This window comes from Harpia harpyja, chromosome 8 (genome assembly GCF_026419915.1).
Source record: "Harpia harpyja isolate bHarHar1 chromosome 8, bHarHar1 primary haplotype, whole genome shotgun sequence".
In the NCBI taxonomy this organism is placed as follows: Eukaryota; Metazoa; Chordata; class Aves; order Accipitriformes; family Accipitridae; genus Harpia; species Harpia harpyja.
The window spans coordinates 12,004,631-12,028,077 of NC_068947.1; the positions used below are offsets into that span (position 1 = coordinate 12,004,631).

Below are 23,447 nucleotides of genomic sequence, written 5' to 3' on the forward strand. Positions count from 1 at the left end.
ATACCCGACTAGTTAAATTTACCTTCACCCACAGCATCAAAGCAGTGCCCTCGCACCACTGATGGTGATCAGCGCTCAGCTGTGAGTGACCTGGAGGCCTCAGAGAGGGTCCATCCCCATGCGCTCCGTGGTACAGTGCTTCATGCCCATGTATGTCGCCCCGACAGATGAAACAAAGACACAGCCAGTTTGCACCAGACATACTCCTCCCTCAGACTCTTACGGAGAATATAGCTACGAAGACCTCACCCTTTGCTGTGCTGTGTAGCATTTACTGGGGTTGCTATAATTAAGGATCTTTGATAAGATCTGCTTATATAACCATGGTGATTTGCAAAGTATAGGCATGGAAGTAGATTAGATGAGATTACTAGCTACAGCTCTGTTCTAATGTACACGAGTTGCCTTCTCTGATTAATTTTTTGATGTTACATCTTAAATTGGTTCTCTTTCCTCATGGTTGTGCCTTGTTCCAAGAAGTGTCAAGCAGAGAGCTGGTAAAATTGTTCAAAGGGTTTGCTGGCTGTGGATTACTAATTATCCCTACGCACGCACTGTTAGCAAAATCCTTTTAACCTGAGAAACCAAGTCCTGTGCACTGGCCTGGAACTCCAGGTACTTCTTTAATTAACACAGGGTTCTGAGCACCAGCAACAAGAAAGTGCTATTTTCCAGTGAATGCATTAAGTACTTTATGTATTGACCCCCAGGATGTGTTTGTGTTTGTTTTAATCTCCTTTTTCTATATCCAAGCATTGCTGTCTTTTGTGTCACAAGCATTTTTTCTTCCCCTTTCCTCCTTGTTCTGCCTCTCTTAAAACTGGCTGCTTCCCTACCACCTTATTTTTTCTCTCACCTCTTTATCTCCAAACCAAATCTTGGTGGCACCATTTTCTCCTCACCATGTGTTAGTTGGTATCCAGCAATGACACTGGGCTTAAGAAGGAAAACCAAAACAGAGGAAAGTTTGTGGCAGCATTTAACCCAATAGATTTAAGCAAGTTGGGGTGAGGGAGTAACCTGCAGTAAGTCACTAATCTGAACAACCCTGTAGCAGTGGAGAGTATGTGTAAAGCCCGGGAACATATCCAAGCTGTGTTTCTCTCTCCTGAGTCCTGCAAATGTCCTCATTTAGATTTGGGAAAAATAAAATATGCAATAATGAGTAGTTACATGGAATTCTGCCTTTGATTTCTGCTTTTCTCTGGACACCCTTTCCTTCATGTCTCTTTTACTTTGCTGGCTCCTGTCTTCCCTCCCAGCTTTCTAGCTGTGCTGTCAACATTAACTTCAAAGGGTCTTCTTCCCTCTCCCTCTCTTCTTACACTCCTTAGTTTCTGTCCCAGGTTCCCTTCTTTCTTCTAAGCTTGGCCCTGTATACAAGGTGAAGTCACTGAAGGAAGCTGAGAAGGAACCTTTTATCCTCGCTGTGACACGTCCATGCGATGTTGCCTCCAGTGTCCGTTGGCTCTGTCCACACCACTGCCCTTCTGTTAGGCAGATGCACTGCAGCATCTCTTTCTTCCAACAATGGTTCAGCTACACTGACACAAGGGGAAGATATCCCACTTCTCAGATGATCAGTCGCAAGACTGCTAACACCTCTTTGACATTGGATCAGTTACAAGCTCATTGACATCTCATGAACTCGCACACAAAAAGACGTTTTGTTTCATTTCTTGATTCATTCTTAGATACCTATAGAAGGAAGAAACATGCGAAAAGACTGGCTGCTATTACTGTGCAAAGCACAAAGATCCCTCTCCCTGACACACCACGGGTACCGTGCAGGCACAGCACCCTCCTGCTCTGGTGTGTCATGGTGACGGTCGTCTTGTCGGCATGCGCATGGTCAGGCTGAGCACAGGAGGAAAAGGGGACGCCAAAAGAGGCAGAGGGTTATAAAGTTCTGGTGGGGATGGACTCCGCTGCCCCCAGTGTAAGGGGCACTCCTGGTACAGAGAACTGCTGAGAAAATGAAGAGCAAAATATGAGTGGGTTTATTTTTCAATAGTTCTATGACCTGTAAAGTGTAGTCCTGGTCCTCGGACTACTGTCTCACAAAACTGAGAAAACATTAGTCAAGCACTCTCTACCCAGCCAACCATTACCAGCACCGTACCAATTCCACAAGCCACAAAGCAGAACTCCGTGCAATTTTCTCTTTCAGCTTGTACTCCTAATGAGTTATTTTAGGCACCTTCTTTCGCTAGAGGCATCGTAAGATTTCTGCTTGTCAGGGACAAAGGCGTATTTCCAACACAGGAGCAGCTGTTTTGATTTGTTTTCTAATAGCATCTTCAGGTCAAGTTACGTGTCTGTGAAACATGGATCCCAGGGTCAGCAGACTTCAGCACAACTGACTTGCAGAGTGTCTAAGTTAAAGACACGCTTTGGAAAATGTTTCGTGCTCTCAGCAGTACACCACACAAGCTAGAGCAAAGGGAAATCTAAAGTGAATGGGGTCTTTACAAGATAAGGAGCGAGAACCCAGTGCATTTCAAGTAGTGAAAACAGATTTTAATTCCTCAGGAAAAACATATTTCAACATGTTTTAGCTGAAGGCTTTAACAAAAACATTAAAGCAAAAACCAGTGCAAGTTTGTTCTGCTTATTATGTAAAGTATATACTCCATGAACACACATTACAGGCTGTTTTCAGTTATGAATGAAAATCACCAGGAACTTCTACTTTGTCAGAGCTCATTGCAGGCCACTGCAGTTGTAGTTCCCTTGATGGCCCTGGCTAGGTCAAGACTCACAGCAGGTTCCCACCAGGTGACTGAGCTGATCTAGCAGCACGCTGCTACTGAAAGGGGCTGTCCCACTCCTTCAGTCCTGATCTTCCCTCGCGCTAGCTCTGGCACTCATTGAACCGCTCAGTGAGCCAGTTCAGTTCACTACATGAGCAGGAAATCACTCTTTTATTTGCAGGTTTGGCTTCTGCTGGTTTAGTGACTTTAAACTGCAGTTGTAAGCCTAGGTGGGAGGCAGACCAACAGTGAGCAACTGAGGCAAAGAAAGTGCATCCTCTAACGCACTAACCTTACTGGGCACATACACTGCAAGGCAAAGCTAAGCGGCAGTACCTGTTCTCTGGCAACAAGATCTTCTGACTTTGCCAGGAATTTCTGCTTCAACACCTGGATCACAACTGTGAATTTGAAGGGAAGCCGGGGAGTGCAGGAGGAAGGAGCGAAGGGAAGTTTGTCTGCACGTGGCAGAAGTTCTAGCAAAAGGCTTTTGTCATCTCAGTAAGGAGCAGTGGAGAGCAAGTGAACTTTACATCCCAAAAGAGTACATACAGGAAGAACATGACAGGACATACAGCAGTGCCACGAGGACTGTCCTTGTCCTGTGACAGGTCACAGCATCTTTGAATCAGCTCAAACCAACAGAGGAATTCCAGAGGGCATCACAGAAAGCAACTAGACTCCCTTCATTGGGTGTAACTATTGTCGAAGTAGCGAAACGTTACTAAAATTGCCGTTCCATTTTTAAAGCAGATGCATTTTGAAAATCTTTTGTTGGAGTCAGACAGGAAAATAAACATTTAGCTTACTTCCTCAGAATTGGACTTGCTGTTAAGTTTCAATTATATTGTGTTGCGGCACAACACAGCAAGCACTTGTGCTTGCGAATAGTCCGATGGACTACAACTGGGGCTGTGAACACTATGTGAAATGAAGCATATTTTTAAGTGTTTCAGGGAATTCCAAAATATCTAAGAGATGAATTTTACTTGTAATACACTGAGTGCTCAGCCTGGTTTTCTGCATCAAGAAAATGAGTAAGTTTGCTTTCCTGCCATGATTTTCAGACTGGAACACCACTTTTGTTGAAAATGCTGATCAGGCTGTATAGTATCAGCATCTTCCGTATGCCTTAGTGTTCCACTTTCAATTTCAATTCGCTTGGTTCAAATTTGCAGGTTTTGGCTCACAATGAAGCTTCCCAAAATGATCAGAAACAATTTGGTCCTACCCTCCACTCTGCTTTTAATTAAAATGCATGTTTTCTTTACAGCTTATCCAACTTTTATTTAAACTCTTTCAGAACCTGCACCTTCCTGCCCTTGAGCAATTACTTTATTCCAGCACTCCAAGTCACGATAACAAAGGTCTAATTGGGATTTGTCAGTGTTCTTTGTACTGATGACTAACTGCAGGAAGAGCCTTTAGGTCCTAAGCAGGATCCTTATCTTCTCTACAAGCATATGTATGTCTCTTAATGCTGTGCCCCAGCAAGCCCTTCTTCCACGTCTGCCTTCAGTCATTTTTTTTCAGACTGCCATCTTTTGAGCTGTCACACCCTTTAGCCACGCGCTTCAGTATCCATAAGAGGCCTCTCAATTTCTTTGAACCACTGGCAAAGCTGCGTGTCTTCTGCTCTGAGCTTACTCTGGCAACATTCGGATCGGGTAAAACACCCTGATGGCCACAGCACACTGCAGAACGGGAGGAGGGCCTAACTAGGAAATTTGGGCACACATCTGGACACCGGGGCCCAGCACACTTCAGCAATTCCCCCGGCTGGACCACCGGGAGACCAAAACGAGCACTCCGACAGATGCAACGCTCCCGACGAGATCCGTGCCAGTCTCCGCGGGCACAAGAGAGGCCTCCAGTTCCCGCAGGGCACTCTCCGTTCCGCCACAGGCCGCTCGGTCCCCGGAGGGCAGCCGGCGCGCCTCTCCCGGACTCCCGCGGCGAACAGCACCGCTTTTCCCTCTGCTCTAGCGAAGGCAGGGCTCTAGGCCCGGCGGCAGCCGGACACCGGCCCGGGGAGCGCCCGCCGCCCCTGCTCCGCTCCAGCGCGGCGACCCCGCCGCAGCCCCTACGCATGCGCCGCAACGGCAGCGCGCGGCGCGAGCAGGACCCACGCGCCCCGCCAGCGGGGGAGGGGAAGAGGAGAAGAGGCCCACCCCGCTCCCCCAATGAGGCGCTGGCGGCCCCGCGCGCATGCGCGAAGAGCCGTGCTCCCCCGCCCCCCCCACCTCCCGCAGCGCTCGGTAGAAGTGTTTCCGGCGCGGCGGCTGTGACGTGCGCGATCGGCGCCGGGCTGTCCGGCAGGCGGGCGGGCGGTGGGAGATGGCGGAGTATCTGGCCTCCATCTTCGGAACAGAGAAGGACAAGTGAGTGGCCCATCCCCGCTTCCCGCGCCGCTCCCGCCGCTTCGGCGCCCCCGGGGGGCTGGGGGGGGGGGCGGGCCTCGAGGGAGGCCGGAGGCTGGCGGCGGGTTCCGCGGGGCGCGGGGAGGCGCAGCGCCCGCCTGGGCGGCCTGTTCCGACCGTGGCGGTCAGCCCCCCCCCCCTCCCCCCCGCGGGGGGACCCGGCCCGTTTCTTCCCCTCCCGCTTCAGGGGCCTGCGGCACCCGCGGGACCGGAGCGCGCGCCGGGGAGTTCCTCCCCTCCCCCACCCCCTCCCCGCCACCCCCGCGCGCTGGAACGTGGCGGCGCGCGGCCGCCGAGGGAAGAGGAAACGAGGCGGGCGCGCTCCCCCCCCCCCCCCCCGCAAGGCCCGCGGCGGCGGCCCCTCCTCCCCTCCCCCTCCGCTGGAGCGCGCGTGCGCGCGCCGCCAGGGACGGGGAGGGAGGGAGGGAGGAGGAGGGGGGGCGCGCGCGCGCGCCCGCCCGCCCCTCTCGCCGCGTGGGGCCTGCGCGTGCCCGCGCCGCCGGCCCCGCCCATGCGCTTCCCTCTCCCCTCCCGGGCCGGGCTGGGTCTGTTCTCCTCGGGGACCTCCCCCCCCCCCCTTCCTCCTCCTCCTCCTCCTCCTCCTCCTCCTCCTCCTCCTCTCCCCGGCCGCCATGCGGGTGTGCCCGCGCCTCGTGGCGCGTTGCCGTCCCCACCCCCCCCCCCCGTCCTCCCTGCCCTCCCCGCCCTCCCCTTCCCCCTCCTCCCGCGGCGGCTGCGCTTTTCTGGCGGCGGGCGGGAGCGGTCGGGGCCGCTGGGTGCCGAGCTTCCCGCCGCCACCGCCTCCTGCCAGAAAGGGCCTCTTCTTCCCCTTTTGTTCGTGCCTCTGCGCCTCGCAGCAGCCCGAGAGCTTCCGCTCTGCTGCAAGGACAGCGACTGGTTATTTCTCCCCCCTCCCCAGGGTGCGGAGGATTTCCCCGACTGCTGCATCCTGATCCTCAGGCTTCTGCCTGCAGCCTTCCACGCGTCGGGAACGCCTCTAGTTTCTCTGGTTGTTGGAAGCATACTTAGAAAACCCTCCTAACGAAAATTTGGTCACCGTCGGCCTGACCAAACCAACGTGTTTTTCCACTCGTAAAAATGCAAGGGGGCATCGATGTGCTACTGGACTAAATTACTCTTGTCAGCCCCTGGCCGTGAGGCTTCTGTTTTCCTTCTACTTTGTAGTGCTACATGCCAGTTCCAATTCGCTCGTCTGTCAGAAAAGCAATATCGGCAGCTTCTCTTGAGCTCTGCTACCGTAGATACATTAAGAACTACTCTCTGATATAATGCATTACCGTTTAACAGTATTAGTATATGCCCACACGGCAGGCATGAAACTCCTGTACTGGTTTTATTTTCTATTCGAAAAGCAAGCAGAACTCTCCAGAAAGTGTTGAAGGTGGAGGCACTATTGGAACTTTTATAGTTAGATTATTTTTTTTTTGTTTCAGGATAGAGTTCAGAAAAGACAGTAAGTATATTGCAATGCTAAGTATGTATTCTCAAAAACATAATGAAGAGTAAGCATGTTACGGTTTTACAGTAGAATGTTTTGCTAGAGATCAGATATGCTTTAGCACTTTAATATTTCTGCCCTCTGTGAGTTGATGTTGGTTACACAGGATTGTGGAAAGAATTGGTGTTAACTATGAGCATGGGAATAATAATCTTTCTTCCAGGAGAATTCTTATGTTTCACTTACCCATGTATAGCCCATAATAGTGTTATTGCCCTTCAGAATTTTGCATTCAGTTTTCACAGTCAAGGTAACTAAACTCCTTATGGTTTTCTTTCATCATTCCGTGTGAATTACAATAATATGTGAGAGTTTTACTGGCATTCCTAAATCAGCATAGTTTTGAAGGTGTCCTGAGATGATAGCTAATTCAAGAAAAGCTTGTGGTTTAAAAAAGATATTAAATGCTTCATTTTAAAATTATTAACTACATTCATGGAAATGGCTTAAGTAAAAGAATTTATTTTGCTTATGTGTAGTCTCTCTGTAACATGGTTTTTCTCTTACCTGAATTATTTCAAATATTGTTTTGGCAGCAGTCTGAGTTACCCTTAGAGTATAACTTTAAACAGGTGGTTTATAAAACATTAGGTAGGTGCAACTGTATCAGCTTTAAAGCAGGTATATGGCCTAGACTAGAGGGTTGCATGAACTAAGACACAACCATATAGCTCATAGTGTAACTTTTCAGACTGTTTTTCACATTATTTCCCATCCCATCACCCAGTGAAACCGATAGAAAGACAAGAATGGAAAACCAGAAGGGTAAAACAGTAGTGATCGCTTCTGCCCGCGGTGGTGTCATGAATGCGCTTTGGGTTTGAGTAGTGGGTGAAATCGATTAGATGACTTGCTGTGAAGTAGGGGTAAAGAGGAATGAATATAAACAGGTTTACTGTAATACTTTCCTATGCTGTTTTGATTTATTGTTTTTCTATGTTACTTCTCAGCATCAAGATAAAGGCATTTAGGGTATATGTTTTATTGGAATTGCATATTAGTGTTTTCTATTCCAATATGTAACTACTTTGGTTTTTTTATTTGCAGAGTCAACTGTTCATTTTATTTCAAAATTGGAGCTTGTCGTCATGGAGACAGATGTTCTCGGTTGCACAACAAACCAACATTTAGCCAGGTTTGTTTTCCTTTTGTTTTCTTTCTTGTGGAAGTATATTCTTGCTTCTTTGAAATGTAGATTCTCAGATACAAGTGAATAATTACTGAGCTCCAGATTAACTAGTTCACTTTTGGCCCCAGTTTATACGGGTTTTTGGTTTTTGGGGGATATTCCATTTACTTCTCCCAGCATTTCTAATTATCTCCTGTCACCCTTAATGGCTGCAGGAAGCGATGCTGTTGTAAGCTTGCCTGTAGTAGAGACCAACCAGTGCTAACTTTCAGGTGAGTGTGCCTTCTCAGTGGTGTTTAGGCACTTAAACCATCCCAGATCTTTTTAATCACAAACAATGTTCCACCTGTCTCAAAAGGTGTGAACTTAAGTCTTTTATGCATATAATAGAAGAAGACTAATTAATAAATAAAAGCGACTTGTCTGTCATTACATTCGCTCTCTGACCCAGGCTCTTAAGTTTCAAGAGTAACTCGCATACTTCCTTTGAATGTGAAAGAATTGTTTCTTGAAAACAACTTGCCTGGTTGCTGAGGGTGTACATGTCAGTTGACTTGACAGATTATTTAATCTTTGGCTATGTGAATATTGTTAGAGACATGATATGTGACTGCATGTCTGCCAGAAAAGGAAGAAAGAAAAACAAACAAAAAAAAGGTGCAGTGGTGATAGGGTTTTTATTATTACGAGCTCTGTAGTTTTCAGAAATTATGTTCCTGGAGAACCGTATGCTTTGCCTCTTTCTATCACTGCTGATTGTCAAGGTATACAAGTAAATAGATTTCTTTGAGAATATTGTCTGTGATAAGTAGTGCCTATGAAAGTTGTTGCATTATCAGCAGTTTTACCTACAAAGTTAAAGTTTACATAGTAGTGGAGTCCTCTGCAAGTTCATTTTAGCTGACGTGGAGCAGAATTGATGAGAATGGTGGGCTCTGTTGGTTTGGGGAGAATTAGGGAGGCAAGTACTATCTACGTGACTGGAGTTCAGAGCGATGGTGCTCATGAAGTTAAACTTTGCGAAGTGCGTGCGTGGGCAGGGGGAATTCTAGGGCAGACTGTCTAAGCTGCTGATCGATAGGGACCATTGCTGGTACTTCATCTACAAAAACAGTCTTCCACTTCTGGGAATGTAATAATTTTTAATGTAAGTATTGTATCTCAAAAAGAATAGTGTCCATTTTCAAAACTACTGCGTGTTGCTGACCTACATGGAGAGCATGCTAAAATGTGATTGGTTATTTAGAGACCTGAATTCAGGTCATTGGCTACCGGGAAAAATTCTAAATTAGACAACTTATACAGTAGTTGTCTTCAAGTTTAAAAAAAACAAAACAAAACAAAAAAAACCCAAAAAACCAAACCAAAAAAAAAACCCAAAACAAACCCAAACTACGTCTTTTTTTACAATTTTTTTGTGTGTGCAACAAAGATTTCCTCTGTCAGTGCAGCCTTTAGAAACTGCAGCTAGCAAGGCCAGCTGAAGTGGGTCAGCAGAGCATGTCAGATTCATCCAGTGATGTCTGGGACTGCTACAGCATCACACCTGGCAGGCGTGCTGTACTGTAACGTCTCTAACATACCTGGCAGACGTGTAGGGTTCACTACAGAAATCTTTATTTGTATGCAGATTGATAATCAGCTGTGATAGAAAATAGAAGAACAGATACCTTACTAATGGGAAGTTACGGGCACAGTATTTTTATCTTGTGTTGCTATTGCTGGTGCAGCTACTTTATAGAAGAGCTGTGTTACGAAAGGTCATGCAGTCCGGGGTGATCAAATTACCACCAATCAGCAGAAACACTGTAACTATAAGCATGTTTCTGGCTCTCTCCAATTGTAGGCTAAAACATAGTTATTTTAAACCTGGGCCATGGAAGCACAAAGCTTTGGTTGGTATGATCATACCCATTGTAAAACAAGCGTGTGATTTTAAATGTGATGTTACAGATTTTTTACATGTTAAGTGGGCAGCTTATGTAGGTATGACATTGTTGGTCCTGTGACTTCGTTAAGCTCTGAATTCTTACTGTGACTAATAATAATGTGTAAGCTAAAATTATTTGGGGATTGCAATTCATACTAACTAACATTGAGCTTGTATTTTAAGTAATCAAATTTCAATTTTTGAGCTGCTTACAGTGATATGGACGTTTGGAATTTTTTTGCAATATTAGTTTACTAACTTAAACATGGTTTGTTTTTTCAGACAACTTGATTTTAAGAAGAACGGTACAAATGTAAGGTTTCAAGTCTGCCTGGGCTAATTCTTCAAGTAAAAAGCAGAAGGGCTAAAAGGATATTGTCCTTGTTTGAAGGATCGGAAACATGTGAACCTATGATGCTATTATATTATTTAAACAGAAATTCCACCAAGAAATTCCTGATGCACAAAATGAGACATAGCTCTTGCCTAAAAACCTTACTGTCTGGTGTAACTTTTTAGACTCTGTGGAATTATGTATTACAAGCTGTGCACGTAACACTTTCTTTTTTTTTTTTTCCCCTAGACTTACAATAATGAATCTGGTCTTGAAAGTTAGGCATCTCCATATCATGTAGTTTGACGTTTTAGGTTATTGTGCCTCACAACTCCCACTTTGAGGATAGCTATTGAGACAAATGCAGCTCTTTCTTGGTGGTTAATTAAAACTGTTTTCATAATATGATGGTCTGGATGCAATTTTGGAAGATATTCTGCAAATACAAAAGGAAGCCTTAAGAATAAAATATTACTTTTAGCTGTTTGCAAACAAGTTGTCTCTTTGCAATTGTCTATTATATGCACAGCAGCCAGTAGAATTCCCCTTTTTATTTTTTTTCCCCGCAGACCATCTTGATTCAAAACATCTATCGTAACCCCCAAAACAGTGCACAGACGGCTGACGGCTCACACTGTAAGTCCCACAGTTGGAGAAATTTTTTTAAAGAATGGTGTTAAAGAGCCCACTCCTAATTATGAGAAAATAATGTTGGCTTCTGAGCTGCTGACATAAAGCTGTTGCAAACAGGACAAGTGACGGAACTCTTCTTGCGCATAGATCAAGAACTTGTCAAATGTCTGCAATTCAGAATGCAGGATTGACTGCGTAAATTGGACTTGATGCAGATTCTCTTTTGCACTGCAAAGTGAAACTTGATTGCTTAGTAACTGCATTTTTTTAAAGGGTTAAACTGCAGACATTTCTCAAATTCTTGATTTAACAAAAAAAAAAAAAAATAGGTGTATATATGATGTACGGTAAGTTTCCCAAAACTGTGGGTTTTCTTTCATCTTAACTTTTTTAGGAAAATGGAGATTTCATGTTATGCTGTAATTATTGTATTAATTCCTTTCCTGGGATTTTGCTACTCAGAAACCATTCAGTAAAACCAAATTCAAACAAATTATTATGCTTGTAATTTGAATATTGTTTCGATGCCATCTGTTACATATCTGTCTGAAATCCTGCAAAACCCCTCTATAGTAATATTGGTGAATAAAATAAAAAAAATACAATAATGGAGTATCATGAGATCTCTATTACTTACAGTGTTAGGTTGATTCAGAAAGGTCACCAGCTAAGTGAAATTTCTCCTTTTTGGGAGAGAATAACCACCTCTCTTTCAGCACAGACTCGGCTAAAGCGACCCTAAAGGAAACCGGTTTCTTGTTAAAATTATTTTCCATAATATAAAGTTGTTGCGTTTTGTATTTCAGACCATTGCCCTCTTGAACATTTACCGTAACCCTCAAAACTCTTCCCAGTCTGCTGACGGTTTGCGCTGTAAGTTCATACAAGTTCCTTCACTGGTTCCCTGGGCTTGATTGTCAGAGCTCAGTGTCGACTTAAGCTGGTCTACCATTTTAGTTTAACAGATCAAACTGACCACGTTTCATTAAATGTGTCCAAAACAAACACACACGCACACAAAAAAAAAAAAAACCAACTTTTTTGTCCCACTCACCTTCCTCCCTGCTCCCAAAACTATGAGGGGAATCTGAATACCATCTATTAAATCAAAAAGGGTTGAAATTGTACTTCCCCTGTAAAGCAGTCTTGGTTGCACTGCTTTCTTCCATCTGCCTTTCTCCCTGCCAGTTGCCTGCATCCTAGGAATGCTTTTCTGTATGTTTTGTGCTATCCATTAGGTTCCACTGTCTAAAAGAGCAGGACAATGACACGTTGACTTCATCCAGAACAAGCGTCCTGCTCTGTAGATGTTAGGAGAACTTGAATTTGAAACTTTTCAGACTGCATGCAGAAATTTATCCTAGGTTAATGCAGCTTCCATGTAGAGCCTACTTTGGAAGAAAACACTTTTACAAACACTTCCCTGCTGGCAGCTGTCCTTTTTGGATAGGTGCATGCTTAAAATTCTTTCCATGCTTTGAAAATTCAAATTCCAAAATCAAGTTGCATATTTACCTAGGAAAATATATCTTTAAAAGTACTTTTGAGGAGGGGAAGGCATTTGGGTATGGTCATGAACAAATTTAATGACTCCTCATGAGGTAGGAATGGGCATAAGAAAACACACCTGGCAGAAGTTAAATGACCAGGATTGTTGATCGGCGATTATTGATATATCATTGTGATTGAATTATCAATATTAGAATAAGATTTTTAAAAGAGAAAAAAAAAAGTTTTAGGACCAAAAAGGATTGGTGTTACTTTCTAACTAATATTTCTTGTTGAAGTGAATATTGACTGTGTGGTAATAAAGCTTTGTTTGGCTATTCCTTTTTTCAACTGTTGGATTATAGACTAGTTCAGATTAGTTACCAGCATTTGATTAGACATGCTTTGTAAAATCAGCCACTAACTTAAAAGTCAACGCTGTCTCTTCTGCTTCTAAAAGTAATAATGGCCCAATTAAGTAATTTGAGTTTTTTGTCACACAATCGAGCTAGATATGTAATGAGCTATGTAAGTTTGTCTAGATGCTTAAACAGTTCTATTGGTTTGTAGGCTTTCTTGTTGCAGATGCTTAGTAGTTAATGCTGTTTCAGTAAACCAAAAAATGTACAGTTGGGTATTTCCACTCTGTCCCTAAATTCTCAATGCGCTGGTAACTAATTTGCACAGAGTTACAGCAGTTTGGTCTGTGGAGCTGTTTAGATTGTACAGCTGCAAGAAAGAGTCTTGAACAGATTCTCTAGTGTTCTAAATGTTGGTATCCAACTCTAGTTTGTCTTGACAAGCGGGTAGCTATTTAACAGAGCCTAACTGTACCTTCTGTGGTAGAGCTGGAGCTCTGTTACCAGTAGGTTTGCTGAAACTCCTGGCTCCCTGGTTTTTCAATATTTGTCCCTACTTAAGTACTGCATGTATTTTAAATGGATAACTTGGGTAGCTATTTAATGCTTTTGTTGTTGTTGCTTAACTGTCTTCCTTTCTATTGCCGTCGTAGAGGATTAACCTTAGTTTTGAACAGCAATAGTTTTCCTGAGTATTTTAATTAGTAATTGGGCTTCTCAAGGTTCAGATACCGGTAGCCCTGGAATATGAATGTTTGTAAAGCCTGTGCATATGTATGCTTCCCACTTTAGAAGGACATTCAAGTAGTCATTAACTAACTGTTGCTTATGATCTCCTAATTTGACAATGGAATCTCCTTATAAGTTTTTAGCACTTGTCCATCTGGTAAAAAGTAGTTATTCCCAGTATGGCTCACAGAGCCCCTGACATCTTTAAAAAAAATACATCCTTAGGTATTAGTAAGCTGTTATCAGTGGTGTTGGCAGAACCTTGGGAATATAGTTAAGTATTAAACTGTCTAGAAATACTGGTTTAATGTTTGATATTCCTTAATCTGCTATATAACTGTGGGGAAGAAGAAAGTTCTTAAAAGCAAACGTTTCAAATGCAGAAACATTGTTAGCCTAAACTATATAACAAATGCCCCTTAGCCTTCTTCAGGAGGTGAGCTGGGTGGAAGAAAAGTAATTACAGTTCCAGAGAGTGTGGCTGGTTAATATTAGAGCCTTTGAAGAAAAATGTAAAGTTTGTCCAAATGGTAATATTAGCCAAATACAACTGAGCCCAAAGCATCTTTTTTTTTTCTTTTTTCATAGCAGCTAGAAGTGAATAAACTCAGCTTTGTTGGCTCGGTTTCTTGTCTTTCATGTTCTGTGAACTAGAACAGTAGTGTTTGTAATTTAAAGGCTAGAATATTTTTCTAGCATAAAATGCAGGGTTCATTTTAAAACTGCTCCGCTTGATCTTAATAAACCACGTAACTGCTGAAGAGCTAATACATTAGGCTTTAATGTATACAGCTTCATGTAGTTTAAAATGCTGTAGACTGGAAGAAATAAATGAAATTCATTTTTATATTCTTAATGCTTTGAAAAATCAGCCAAACTTACATTGTTTTTTATAGCAGCAGGCAAGCAGCGCTCATTTGTAAAGTCCAGCTTGGAGCATGAAAATAATCTAACCTGAATATATGGCTGGCTTGTCTTGCACTAAAAGGTGTTCTGCAGGACTACAGAAAAATTAAGTGATATTCAAAATTAAACTAGAAAATTGCTCTCTACTGCGAAGCACTATGGTACCCTTCTTTGAGGGCACTGAGAAAAGTGTGTCATTTCAATAACTATTTTGAGCAGATTTAAAAAAAAATTCTGGGCTATGTTACATTGTGAACTCTCAAATTCTAGTGTATATGCTGGAGAGGTGGACATGTTAAAATGAAATTCTGCCTTTAGGAAGAGGAACACTAAATTGTAATAATGCTTTAAAATATGCAAATGTAACAAAGCACTTGCCTTCTGTTTAGGTAAAAATGTTGACAGATAGAGGGTGGGACTGTACATTTAATTTAAGTGATATTTCAAAGTAATTCCTTTCCCCTTTCTTTAAATTTGTGGCATACAAGTTTGGCTCTGATTAAAACTTGTTTTGATTTGATCATGTCAATGTAATGTTTTGACATATACTTTGGGGACTCAAAGCTCTTCACACATAATTATTTTTAATATTCCTATTAGTTAGCTCCATGCTATATGGTGTCTTTTATGCTCCAGACGGCCTCTCTAGATTGTTTTGTAGTATGATCAAAATCTCTTCTTCCTTATTTGTAGGCTCTAATCGATATGACTCTTGATTTTTACAGGTGCTGTGAGCGATGTTGAGATGCAGGAACATTATGATGAATTCTTTGAGGTACGTAAAAGATGTAAAAATGCATTAAAGTGTTTGTGGGTTTGTCAACACAAATAAGTTAGATGGATTCAGTGTACAGCACAATTAGATGGATTCAGAGAAAAGCGCTTGTTTCCTCAGGCATTTGTATAAAACTTACAACTTTCAATGCTAAATATTTCCTGGTATAACCTTTGTTTAGTTTGGCTTTAACTTTACTGTTTATAATAGGCTTTGTTTAAAAATCAGCAACTTAAGCAATGTAGCATTTTGATTCCATAATCCCCTCCTTTCCTGTAAATTTAAAATATACTTAATTATTTGTATAGAAGCAAATTAAGTAAAACTATAGCATCAAGGCTTATATGTAGTGTTTCAAGTGCATCTTATCTATTCTGTAAAAACTGTATGCATAATGTTTTCCATAGCTTTTTATTGTATCTTGTTAGTGCTGTACTTACAGATGGACACAGTACAGGCCAAGCAAGTACTAATTTTAAAATCAGAAATGTAAAAAAAGGGGGGTTTGTTTTGCTTTTTTTTAAGAAAGGCCTTCTTTTGTGCTTACTAACAGCTAAATGCAATACTTCTTTACTTACAACTAATGTGCTGCAAACTTTTAATTGGTTGCTTTGTGCTTAGGAGGTCTTCACAGAAATGGAAGAAAAATATGGTGAAGTTGAGGAGATGAATGTTTGTGATAACCTTGGAGATCATCTAGTTGGAAATGTATACGTAAAGGTAGGATAAAGAGAGACATGTTTATATAATCAATAGGGGTGGTATTGACTTATAATTTTAAAAGCTACTGTACGCTTGTAGATTTTGCGAGAGTAGCTCTTCAGGATATAAACTGCTCTCCAACTTCACAATATAAAGTAGAAAGTGAAAATGTGAATGGGATCTGAAAGAAATTTTAAAGAGATGATGAGAAGCTTTCTTGATAGTCAAAATCTGTGTCATTTTCATAAAGATTAACACTTTTTTTTTTTTTTTTTTTTTACATTGTTATAAACAGTCACCACTGCTGGATTGTTTAGTTTGCCAGGATTAATTTGGGGTCTGTCTTCCCATCACACTGCCTTTTAAGCACTTCATTATGAGCAAAGGTTAATTCGCAACAGGTGTGTTTATTTTCAACAGGTGCATTTATTTTCTAACTTCCCAGTTAAATAAAACATCTTGTAAACAAGTTAATTTGGCAGTAGCTGGGTGGTTTAAGGTGCAAACTGGAGCACTTAAGTTTAGCTCTTAAAAGTCATTGGTATCTTTTGAATAATGAGTACAAAGTTGTCACCTGCAGAAATTGTATTGTGTCTGCACAGTGTTGAAGAGGTGTGAGAGTCTTTGAATATTTTTACTGTACATTCCCTTAACTGCAAAGTATTTTCATACCTAAAATCCTCAGCTGTGTAGGTCATAATCAGAAATAAGTTGTTTTTAAATTTGAAATTCCTTTTCACAGTAAAACACCTGCAAATTTTTAAGTTTTACATTCATCATAAAACAGGATCAGATTTTTGTAAATTCTAATCTAAATGAATGAGAGCTTCAGTTCTTATGCAGATTTCTCTTAAATGTCATATCTTTTAATACAAGCCACAAAACTTGAAAGACCAAATAGAACATAATTAAGAGAAAATGTCAATGTTTTGATTAGCTCTGAGACCTGATTAATGAAAAGCTAGCATCTTTACCCTTGATTTGATGGACTATCCCAAGAACTCTGAAGTAGCTTCTAGTTTGATTACTAGTCCTAAGCCTCAGATATTGCATAACTGATTTGATAGGAATCTTTGATCTACTTCTGTTGCTTTTCTGTAATGTGAGAAAATTTTAATTTTGCTTTTAGTTTCGCCGTGAAGAAGATGCGGAAAAGGCTGTGATTGACCTGAACAATCGCTGGTTTAATGGACAGCCCATTCATGCTGAGCTTTCACCTGTGACTGACTTCAGAGAGGCCTGTTGCCGTCAATATGAAATGGGGTAAAAAGTGACTCCCTCTTTGCCAATGACAGTATCTTTGAAACCATTGCACTGACAGGGTGATTGCTTGGCTGTGGCTTTTATGTGTAGGAAGAAAACCACTTCAGATAATGTTAAGATGGAGGACCTGTGGTGAACCTCTTGGCTTTTGCCATCTTTTTAGGATTTTGATCTAGGGTGTCAGTGTCAGTAAATGATGCTTGCAATTAACAGGTTTTAATACTAGATGTGATTAACTTTTAGATGGCTAGAGGTCCCCTAGGGCTTAGGGCAAACAGATACAGTGTAGAGCTGGGAATTTTAACTGTCTCTCTTGAATTCTGTTTCAGAGAGTGTACACGAGGAGGTTTCTGCAACTTTATGCATTTGAAGCCCATTTCTCGAGAGTTAAGACGTGAGTTGTATGGGCGTCGTCGTAAAAAGTAAGTTTGCTATTAAAACAGGTAAATTAAGGATCAGTTGCTGAAAATTCTAAAGGCAAATCTTTAAACTTAAGTCCTCTCTTGTTTTTTCTAATGCAGTTCTGACACATGCCAATGAAAGGGCATCACGTAAATCTGGCAAGTGGCCAGTTTAGAACAAAGGAATAGGGTTTTTTTTTAAAAAAAAAAGTTATGGTGCTTGCTCTGCAGTGCTGTGGGTGCTGAAGGTTGATGTGGCTTTGAGAGAAGGCAGGCTTCAAGATGAGTATTGATTGAGTCACTAAGTACATAGGACCTACCTGTGGTTCAAATCTCCAAACTGCAAACTTACAGGCAGACATTATTTGGGAGAAGTATTGCTTTATGCCTTTTCTCTATTTTATTCTCTTCTAAATGTATTTGCTCATGACCTCTGTTAGAAGCAGGCTACTTGGCTAATGGGCATTTTGGCAGGATCAGATTGGCCACTTTCAGCATTATGCACAATCAAGCGTATCTATAGATTATATTCAGGACTCAACCTTATTTAACAGTTAACAGCTAACTTTTCTAGCCTGTATTCATTCCTTAGTGTTAGTAGCAGGCAGTCACTGTATTGAGCTCACTTTTTGTTAACACTAGCCTCACAGTGTGACCCTTCTTGATAGGAATACTTAGTAAGCCAAAGGAATAGTAATATTGCTTAATGGCAAAAAAAGATTGTGATAAATACATTTTATTATTTATTTATATTAAGTTACTTACTTATTTAGGTACCTTGTAGAAAGGCTTATACCACTGCTGTTACTATGATACCTGTCTTGTGGATGGTTCACTTTGAGCTGGATTCAATCTGCTTGCTTTTAGGACCTTGCTGTTTAGGATAGGCATATAACATTATTGAGTTTCTTTTTATCTAGAGCACAATTTTGTAGGTTTCCTTCAATCACAGAAGGAGCCTGGGATTATGAACATGTTTTTTCTATAAATGTCTCTAATTGGCAGTGTCTTAGAATTTGTGAGGATGAATTTAACTTTGGAAAATGTAGATTGTGTTGCTTAGGCACATGTATTTGTGCCTAAATACTTTCCTAAAATATCCCAATTAAAACTAATTTAAACTGAAATGTAAGCTTTTAAGATGTTTGAATGATTTATGAAAAAGACGATGTATGCTCTTGTGTTAGCCTTTTGGTCATTTTTATGACTCTGGATCTCTCAGACGTAGTAATGCTAATTAAAAGGTATCACCTTTTATTGCAAGAAAGATCAGACTTGGGTGTTTGGCTTTGGAATATGATTGTTTTACCCATAGCCCAATTTCAGTCTGTGGTAGAACAAAATAGCTGAATCGTCCATCCAGTTTTGTCTTTATTGGTGCTATTTAAATGCTTTGTGCAGCTAAAGCTGTCACAGGTTAGCAGTAAGGTTTGATATAAAAAAATTGGTTCTTGTGTCAGTGGGGTTTCACAGGTAGATCGTATAAACTAGACTGACCTGAAAGTAGTTCTACATAGAATGAAATATATAAGGTTTTTTTGAGTAGAGAAAAGGAGGGTAAACCAGAACTTCTGAATAACAGGTTAATTTAGTAATTCTGGACAGCTTGGTGGTATGCAAGAGTTATGTCTGTGTGTCTGTCATAGTAAAATGCCCAGAGAAGTTGTGGATGCCCCATCCCTGGCAGTGTTCAAGGCCAGGTTGGGTGGGGCTTTGAGCAACCTGGTCTAGTGGAAGGTGTCCCTGCCCATGGCAGGGGGGTTGGAACTAGCTTATCTTTAAGGTCCCTTCTGACCCAAACCATTCTATGATTCTATGATAAAATTCGTCACCACACACTTGTACCCCAAAACATCTTACTGTGGAACAATATTCTGCAAACTTAAGACTTGTAAGTATTCGTTTCCCAGAGCTTTTTAGTTCTGTAATTTCTACACCTATTTAAAACTGTACTGTTTACCTGTTTGATAAAATTGACTTTTCTAAAATGCTTAAAAACATTCAAACCACTCTTTTCCTTGACAAGTGTCATATAAGCTATAAATCCATAGTAGCTGTGTTAGCAGTACATTCTGGGTGGTTTTAGCTTTCTTCCTGAATTTAAGTCATTGACCTTAGAGGCAGGGAAAATTATTTGCTAATGCTGGTGGCTTCGGGGGCAGGGGAAGGAAAACAAACAAACCACCAAAAAAAAAAAAAAAAAAAGAGCACTGAGTTGTAACTGCTAGTTAATGCCATTGATTTAATAGGAGTGGACTTACACACAGCTGTAGGCTTTTGGTGTGTGTTGTTAAGAGCTATTCATAACTGCAAAAGCAGGTGTTCCCTTCTCTTGCTGCTTTAATTAACAGCTGTGTAACAGTGCATTTGGTTCCTCTACATGCCTTCCCTTAAGTTTTGCACATCCATTGTAATGGATGATTGGCAGTGAACAGTGAAGTCTTTCAACAGTAAGTGTTGACTCCTCAGTATTAAGTTTGTTCAGTTTGTAAATATGTGGTTTTACAGCCTGAGTGCCAATTTACCAGTCCTCCTAATGCCACATCATCTTTCTTCTCCCTCATTACTTATATCCTTAAGTGTTCCACTGTGTGGTACTGCAAGTAAATTGCCGAATGTGATGAAACAATAAAATGTTCAAACTTTCTTTGAAGGCATAGATCCAGGTCGAGGTCCCGTGAACGTCGGTCTAGATCCAGAGATCGTGGTCGTGGAGGTGGTGGTGGTGGAGGAGGAGGACGTGAACGTGATAGGAGGCGGTCAAGAGATCGTGAAAGATCTGGTCGATTCTGAGCCATGCCATTTTTACTGTATGTCTGCTAGAAAGTGTTGTAGTTTGACCAAACAAGTTCATAATGAGATTTTTTTTAAAGATGGGCTTCTGAATAAAAAATTTGTAGTGATACAGTATTCTTTGTGTAACTTGTTTCTTGTGGGGGGAGTCTTTTTAACTGTCATTCCTCTATCTTGACAAATACCTGGATTAACTATGCCTGAGGGAAAGGTGGTAAATGTATTGGAGAAGCGCCAGTTTTGTTTTTGTTTTTGTTTTTTTTTATTTGGGTATAATTTGAACTGTTGATGAAAATGTGTGTGTATATAATATAAAATATTATATACATAGTAAAAATAATATACTGCTTAAGAAACAGTTACATAAGTTTCCCTTTTCTGCTATGCTGTCTGCTTATTTAGGTTAGTTTAGGCACATTTAAAAGGAAGGCTGTGCGAAACGCATTTATTTACCAAGTAGAAACGCTTAGTTACAAAAATGTATGTTTGTTTGTTACCAGAAGTCTGTGCTCTGTCTTTCAATGTGACTGTGGCATTTACAATAAATCCAATTTCTTGGTGTAAAATCTAGAGCCTATTTTCTAAGCACTCTGGAGTAGTTGAGCTGCTACTCCTGGATGTGCCAGAGTTCATAGTTCAATTTTTTTTTTTTATGATTCCTGACTAAATTCCTTGTCTTTGGCTGGAAAGAAAGTTGCCTAGTGCAGTGTGGAAAAAAAAAAAAAAGTAGTATTTTTATTGCAATGATTCATAATAGGCAGGTGAGGTTTTTAAAAAAACTCCATGCAACATGATACAGAAGATCTATTGAAGGAAATGCAAGGTCCTAAATACAAGGACCAAATTTCTTATCAGATGGATTTTTTTTTTTTCACTCTATGTTCTCCTAGCTGTCATTTAATGAAAAGCATTTTGTTAGCATTCAAGGCATGGGAAACTAATTGGATGCTAGTGGAAAAATATTTTTTTTCCACCTTTACTTGCTTTCTTATAGTCTGAAGGGCGATAAAGGCTGATGGATAGATGGCAGTTTTTCACAAACGACATCTTTCTTCTGTCTGAGTTTTAATTGAATTGCACAGTAGCTATATATCACAGCTTGTGTATCTCATAAGGAGTTAAAGCTCTAACTGAAATATTGCTGGAACGTCTTGAGAGACAATTTGTACAATGGCTGACTTGCAGTTTAACTTCATTCATGTCTGCTTTTATTCAAAGTGTAATGTAAGAAATTTTGGTCAATGGTCATATTTCTGCAAGACACAACTTTATGTACATGAAGCTACATAATACAATATAGCTTTCCAATGGGGGAGAGAATTTACTAGTGCTTTTTTAGTCGTGAATCAGATAACTTGCTAAATGAGAAATCTGCTCCTTTATTATTATTAACAAAAAAAAAAGGAAATAAATAGAAAGGATATGGAAGCATTACATAGCCAGATTAATAAACCGGCTTCTCTCTGTCTCCAAAATAAGTATGAAGCCATTTTGCTCACTGGAACTTGGAGCTGGCAAACATAATATTGAAAAATGAGCTTTTCTAAATGAATCTGCTTTGCCTCTTGCAACTAAATTCTTGCACCAATTCAGTTTGAATTTATTTTGTTCACATTGGATGGTTTGGCCAACCAGATTTTGGAACTTACTTTGCCAGTAACCTTTGTAAAGAAATGTATCACTCTATGTGAAGATGGCTTGACTGCTTATGTTTTGTTGCAAGTACATAAATTAAATTATGCTTTCTTTTCACTGGAAGAAATTGAGCAGTGCCTGGCAATAAATGGCTAAACTGAAACCTGTGGTATTTCTGCTAGGCATTAGGAATTTAACTATGATAATTTAGTTCTTGCAGTTCACAGGATATTAATCCAGTTCCATTTCCTCTTTAGTGAGATTTAGGATTATTAGTGAGCTAATTTAAATCTCATGCTCAAGAAGGTGAGGATAGTATTTCTGTTTTTTTAAAAATAGTGACTAGTATAATGTGGATACTATTTAAAAAGGCTTAAGATCATTTTTACACAGATTAATGACACAAGCAGATTTGCTCTATAAACAAGTTAGTTTTAAACTAGTGTAAATGTGTCCCTGTAACAACTTTCATCTGTTTTATCTAAACCCTCTTAAACTGCAGGTATGTTTTTGTGTAAACAGATAGCAGAAGGTGATTTCTCCCTCTCTCCCCAATACAGTTTTTCTGAAGAAAGCACTCTTGAATTCCACCAAATGCATCATTTTATGGTCTGATTGCACAGCTACCCAAAAATTAACCATGTAACTGGAATATGTCATAATGGGCACTAAAAGCAATGGATTTTACTGGATACTCGAAGGAAAAACTTGTGCATTGATCATTACCTGATCGTGTAATGATTACCTAGTGACAGCATTCAACATATAAACTAAGCTCATGACATATCTTCAGTTAGGTTCACCAGTAAAATTCATCAAACTTGAAATTTAAACTGCACAAATTTGGCTGAACACTTCTACATGGTAGTCCAAACTATTGGTTTACCAATACAAACCAAGTGGAAATCCTACCTCCCCCTTCGATTGTTGCTCATAATGTCTTAGAGTAAATTTTTTTTTTCCCCTCCTTCCCAAAGGTATCTACTTCTCACAAATACTTCATTGTTGACTCTCCTGTTAAACAGTGGATCTTAATTTATGGAATTCCTTTACCTCAAATAAGTGACAGCATACAGTATTTTCTGAAGTCTGAGTCAATTAGGTTGAAACTGTTAATCCCAAGTGGCTTCCTCTTATTTGTATTTGGCTCTTATTCTGTGAAAATGCTGCTTGTCCATGAATATGATGTATGTTGAGACTGTAAAACCAAATGGAGAAAACTTGTTCAAAATAAAGCCTTTTTTTATAAGAATCTGACAAAAATTATCCCTTTCTTTTAGATGGGATGCTTCTCCTTAAATGACTGATGAGGACATAGAGTACATGTTTCAAGTTCTTAGCTCTTGTCTTGAGCTGTTTTTTGAGTGATTCTTTGCCTTCTGTTTTTTAGAGCTGGTGGAGTGTGTCTTTAACTAAAAAAAAAAAAAAGAAACCAAAGCAAAAAGACCCCCCAACCTCTCCATATTTAGTTGATAAAGTTGAAGTATCAAAAGCGTGCAACTGGGGGTTAGGAGTTGGGGTTTTGTTTGGTGGGGTTTTTTAAATTTGTAAGGGTTCTGGTTGAGAGATCGTACAAGTTTCTGTTGTGGTGGTCTGTAGAGAGCAAGAAGGCTCAGTTTTGACAGAAGGAGCATGTTTAATTGAAGAAATGAATAATTGAAAGGGGTTATGGCCTTTT

The 23,447-nt window shown here is 40.6% G+C and overlaps 1 protein-coding gene across 7 annotated transcripts; it reads left to right on the top strand.

The window, feature by feature from the left end:
* The first annotated feature begins 5,000 nt into the window (after positions 1-5,000).
* U2AF1 (U2 small nuclear RNA auxiliary factor 1) lies at positions 5,001-23,021 on the top strand. Of its 7 annotated transcripts, XM_052794114.1 has the most exons (11): positions 5,036-5,134; positions 6,093-6,647; positions 7,740-7,827; positions 8,037-8,093; positions 10,034-10,064; positions 10,655-10,721; positions 14,926-14,975; positions 15,597-15,695; positions 16,807-16,940; positions 17,270-17,362; positions 19,996-23,021. In XM_052794114.1, exons 3-11 carry the CDS (start codon positions 7,781-7,783, stop codon positions 20,132-20,134), a joined length of 717 nt encoding a protein of 238 aa, XP_052650074.1. In that variant the 5' UTR covers positions 5,036-5,134; positions 6,093-6,647; positions 7,740-7,780; the 3' UTR covers positions 20,135-23,021. The 7 variants fall into 7 exon arrangements, with proteins under 7 accessions (XP_052650076.1, XP_052650073.1, XP_052650075.1 ...); XM_052794113.1 differs by lacking the exon at positions 6,093-6,647 and having other exon boundaries at positions 5,002-5,134; XM_052794117.1 differs by lacking the exons at positions 6,093-6,647; positions 8,037-8,093; positions 10,034-10,064 and adding an exon at positions 11,525-11,591 and having other exon boundaries at positions 5,113-5,134.
* Positions 23,022-23,447: the final 426 nt, after the last annotated feature.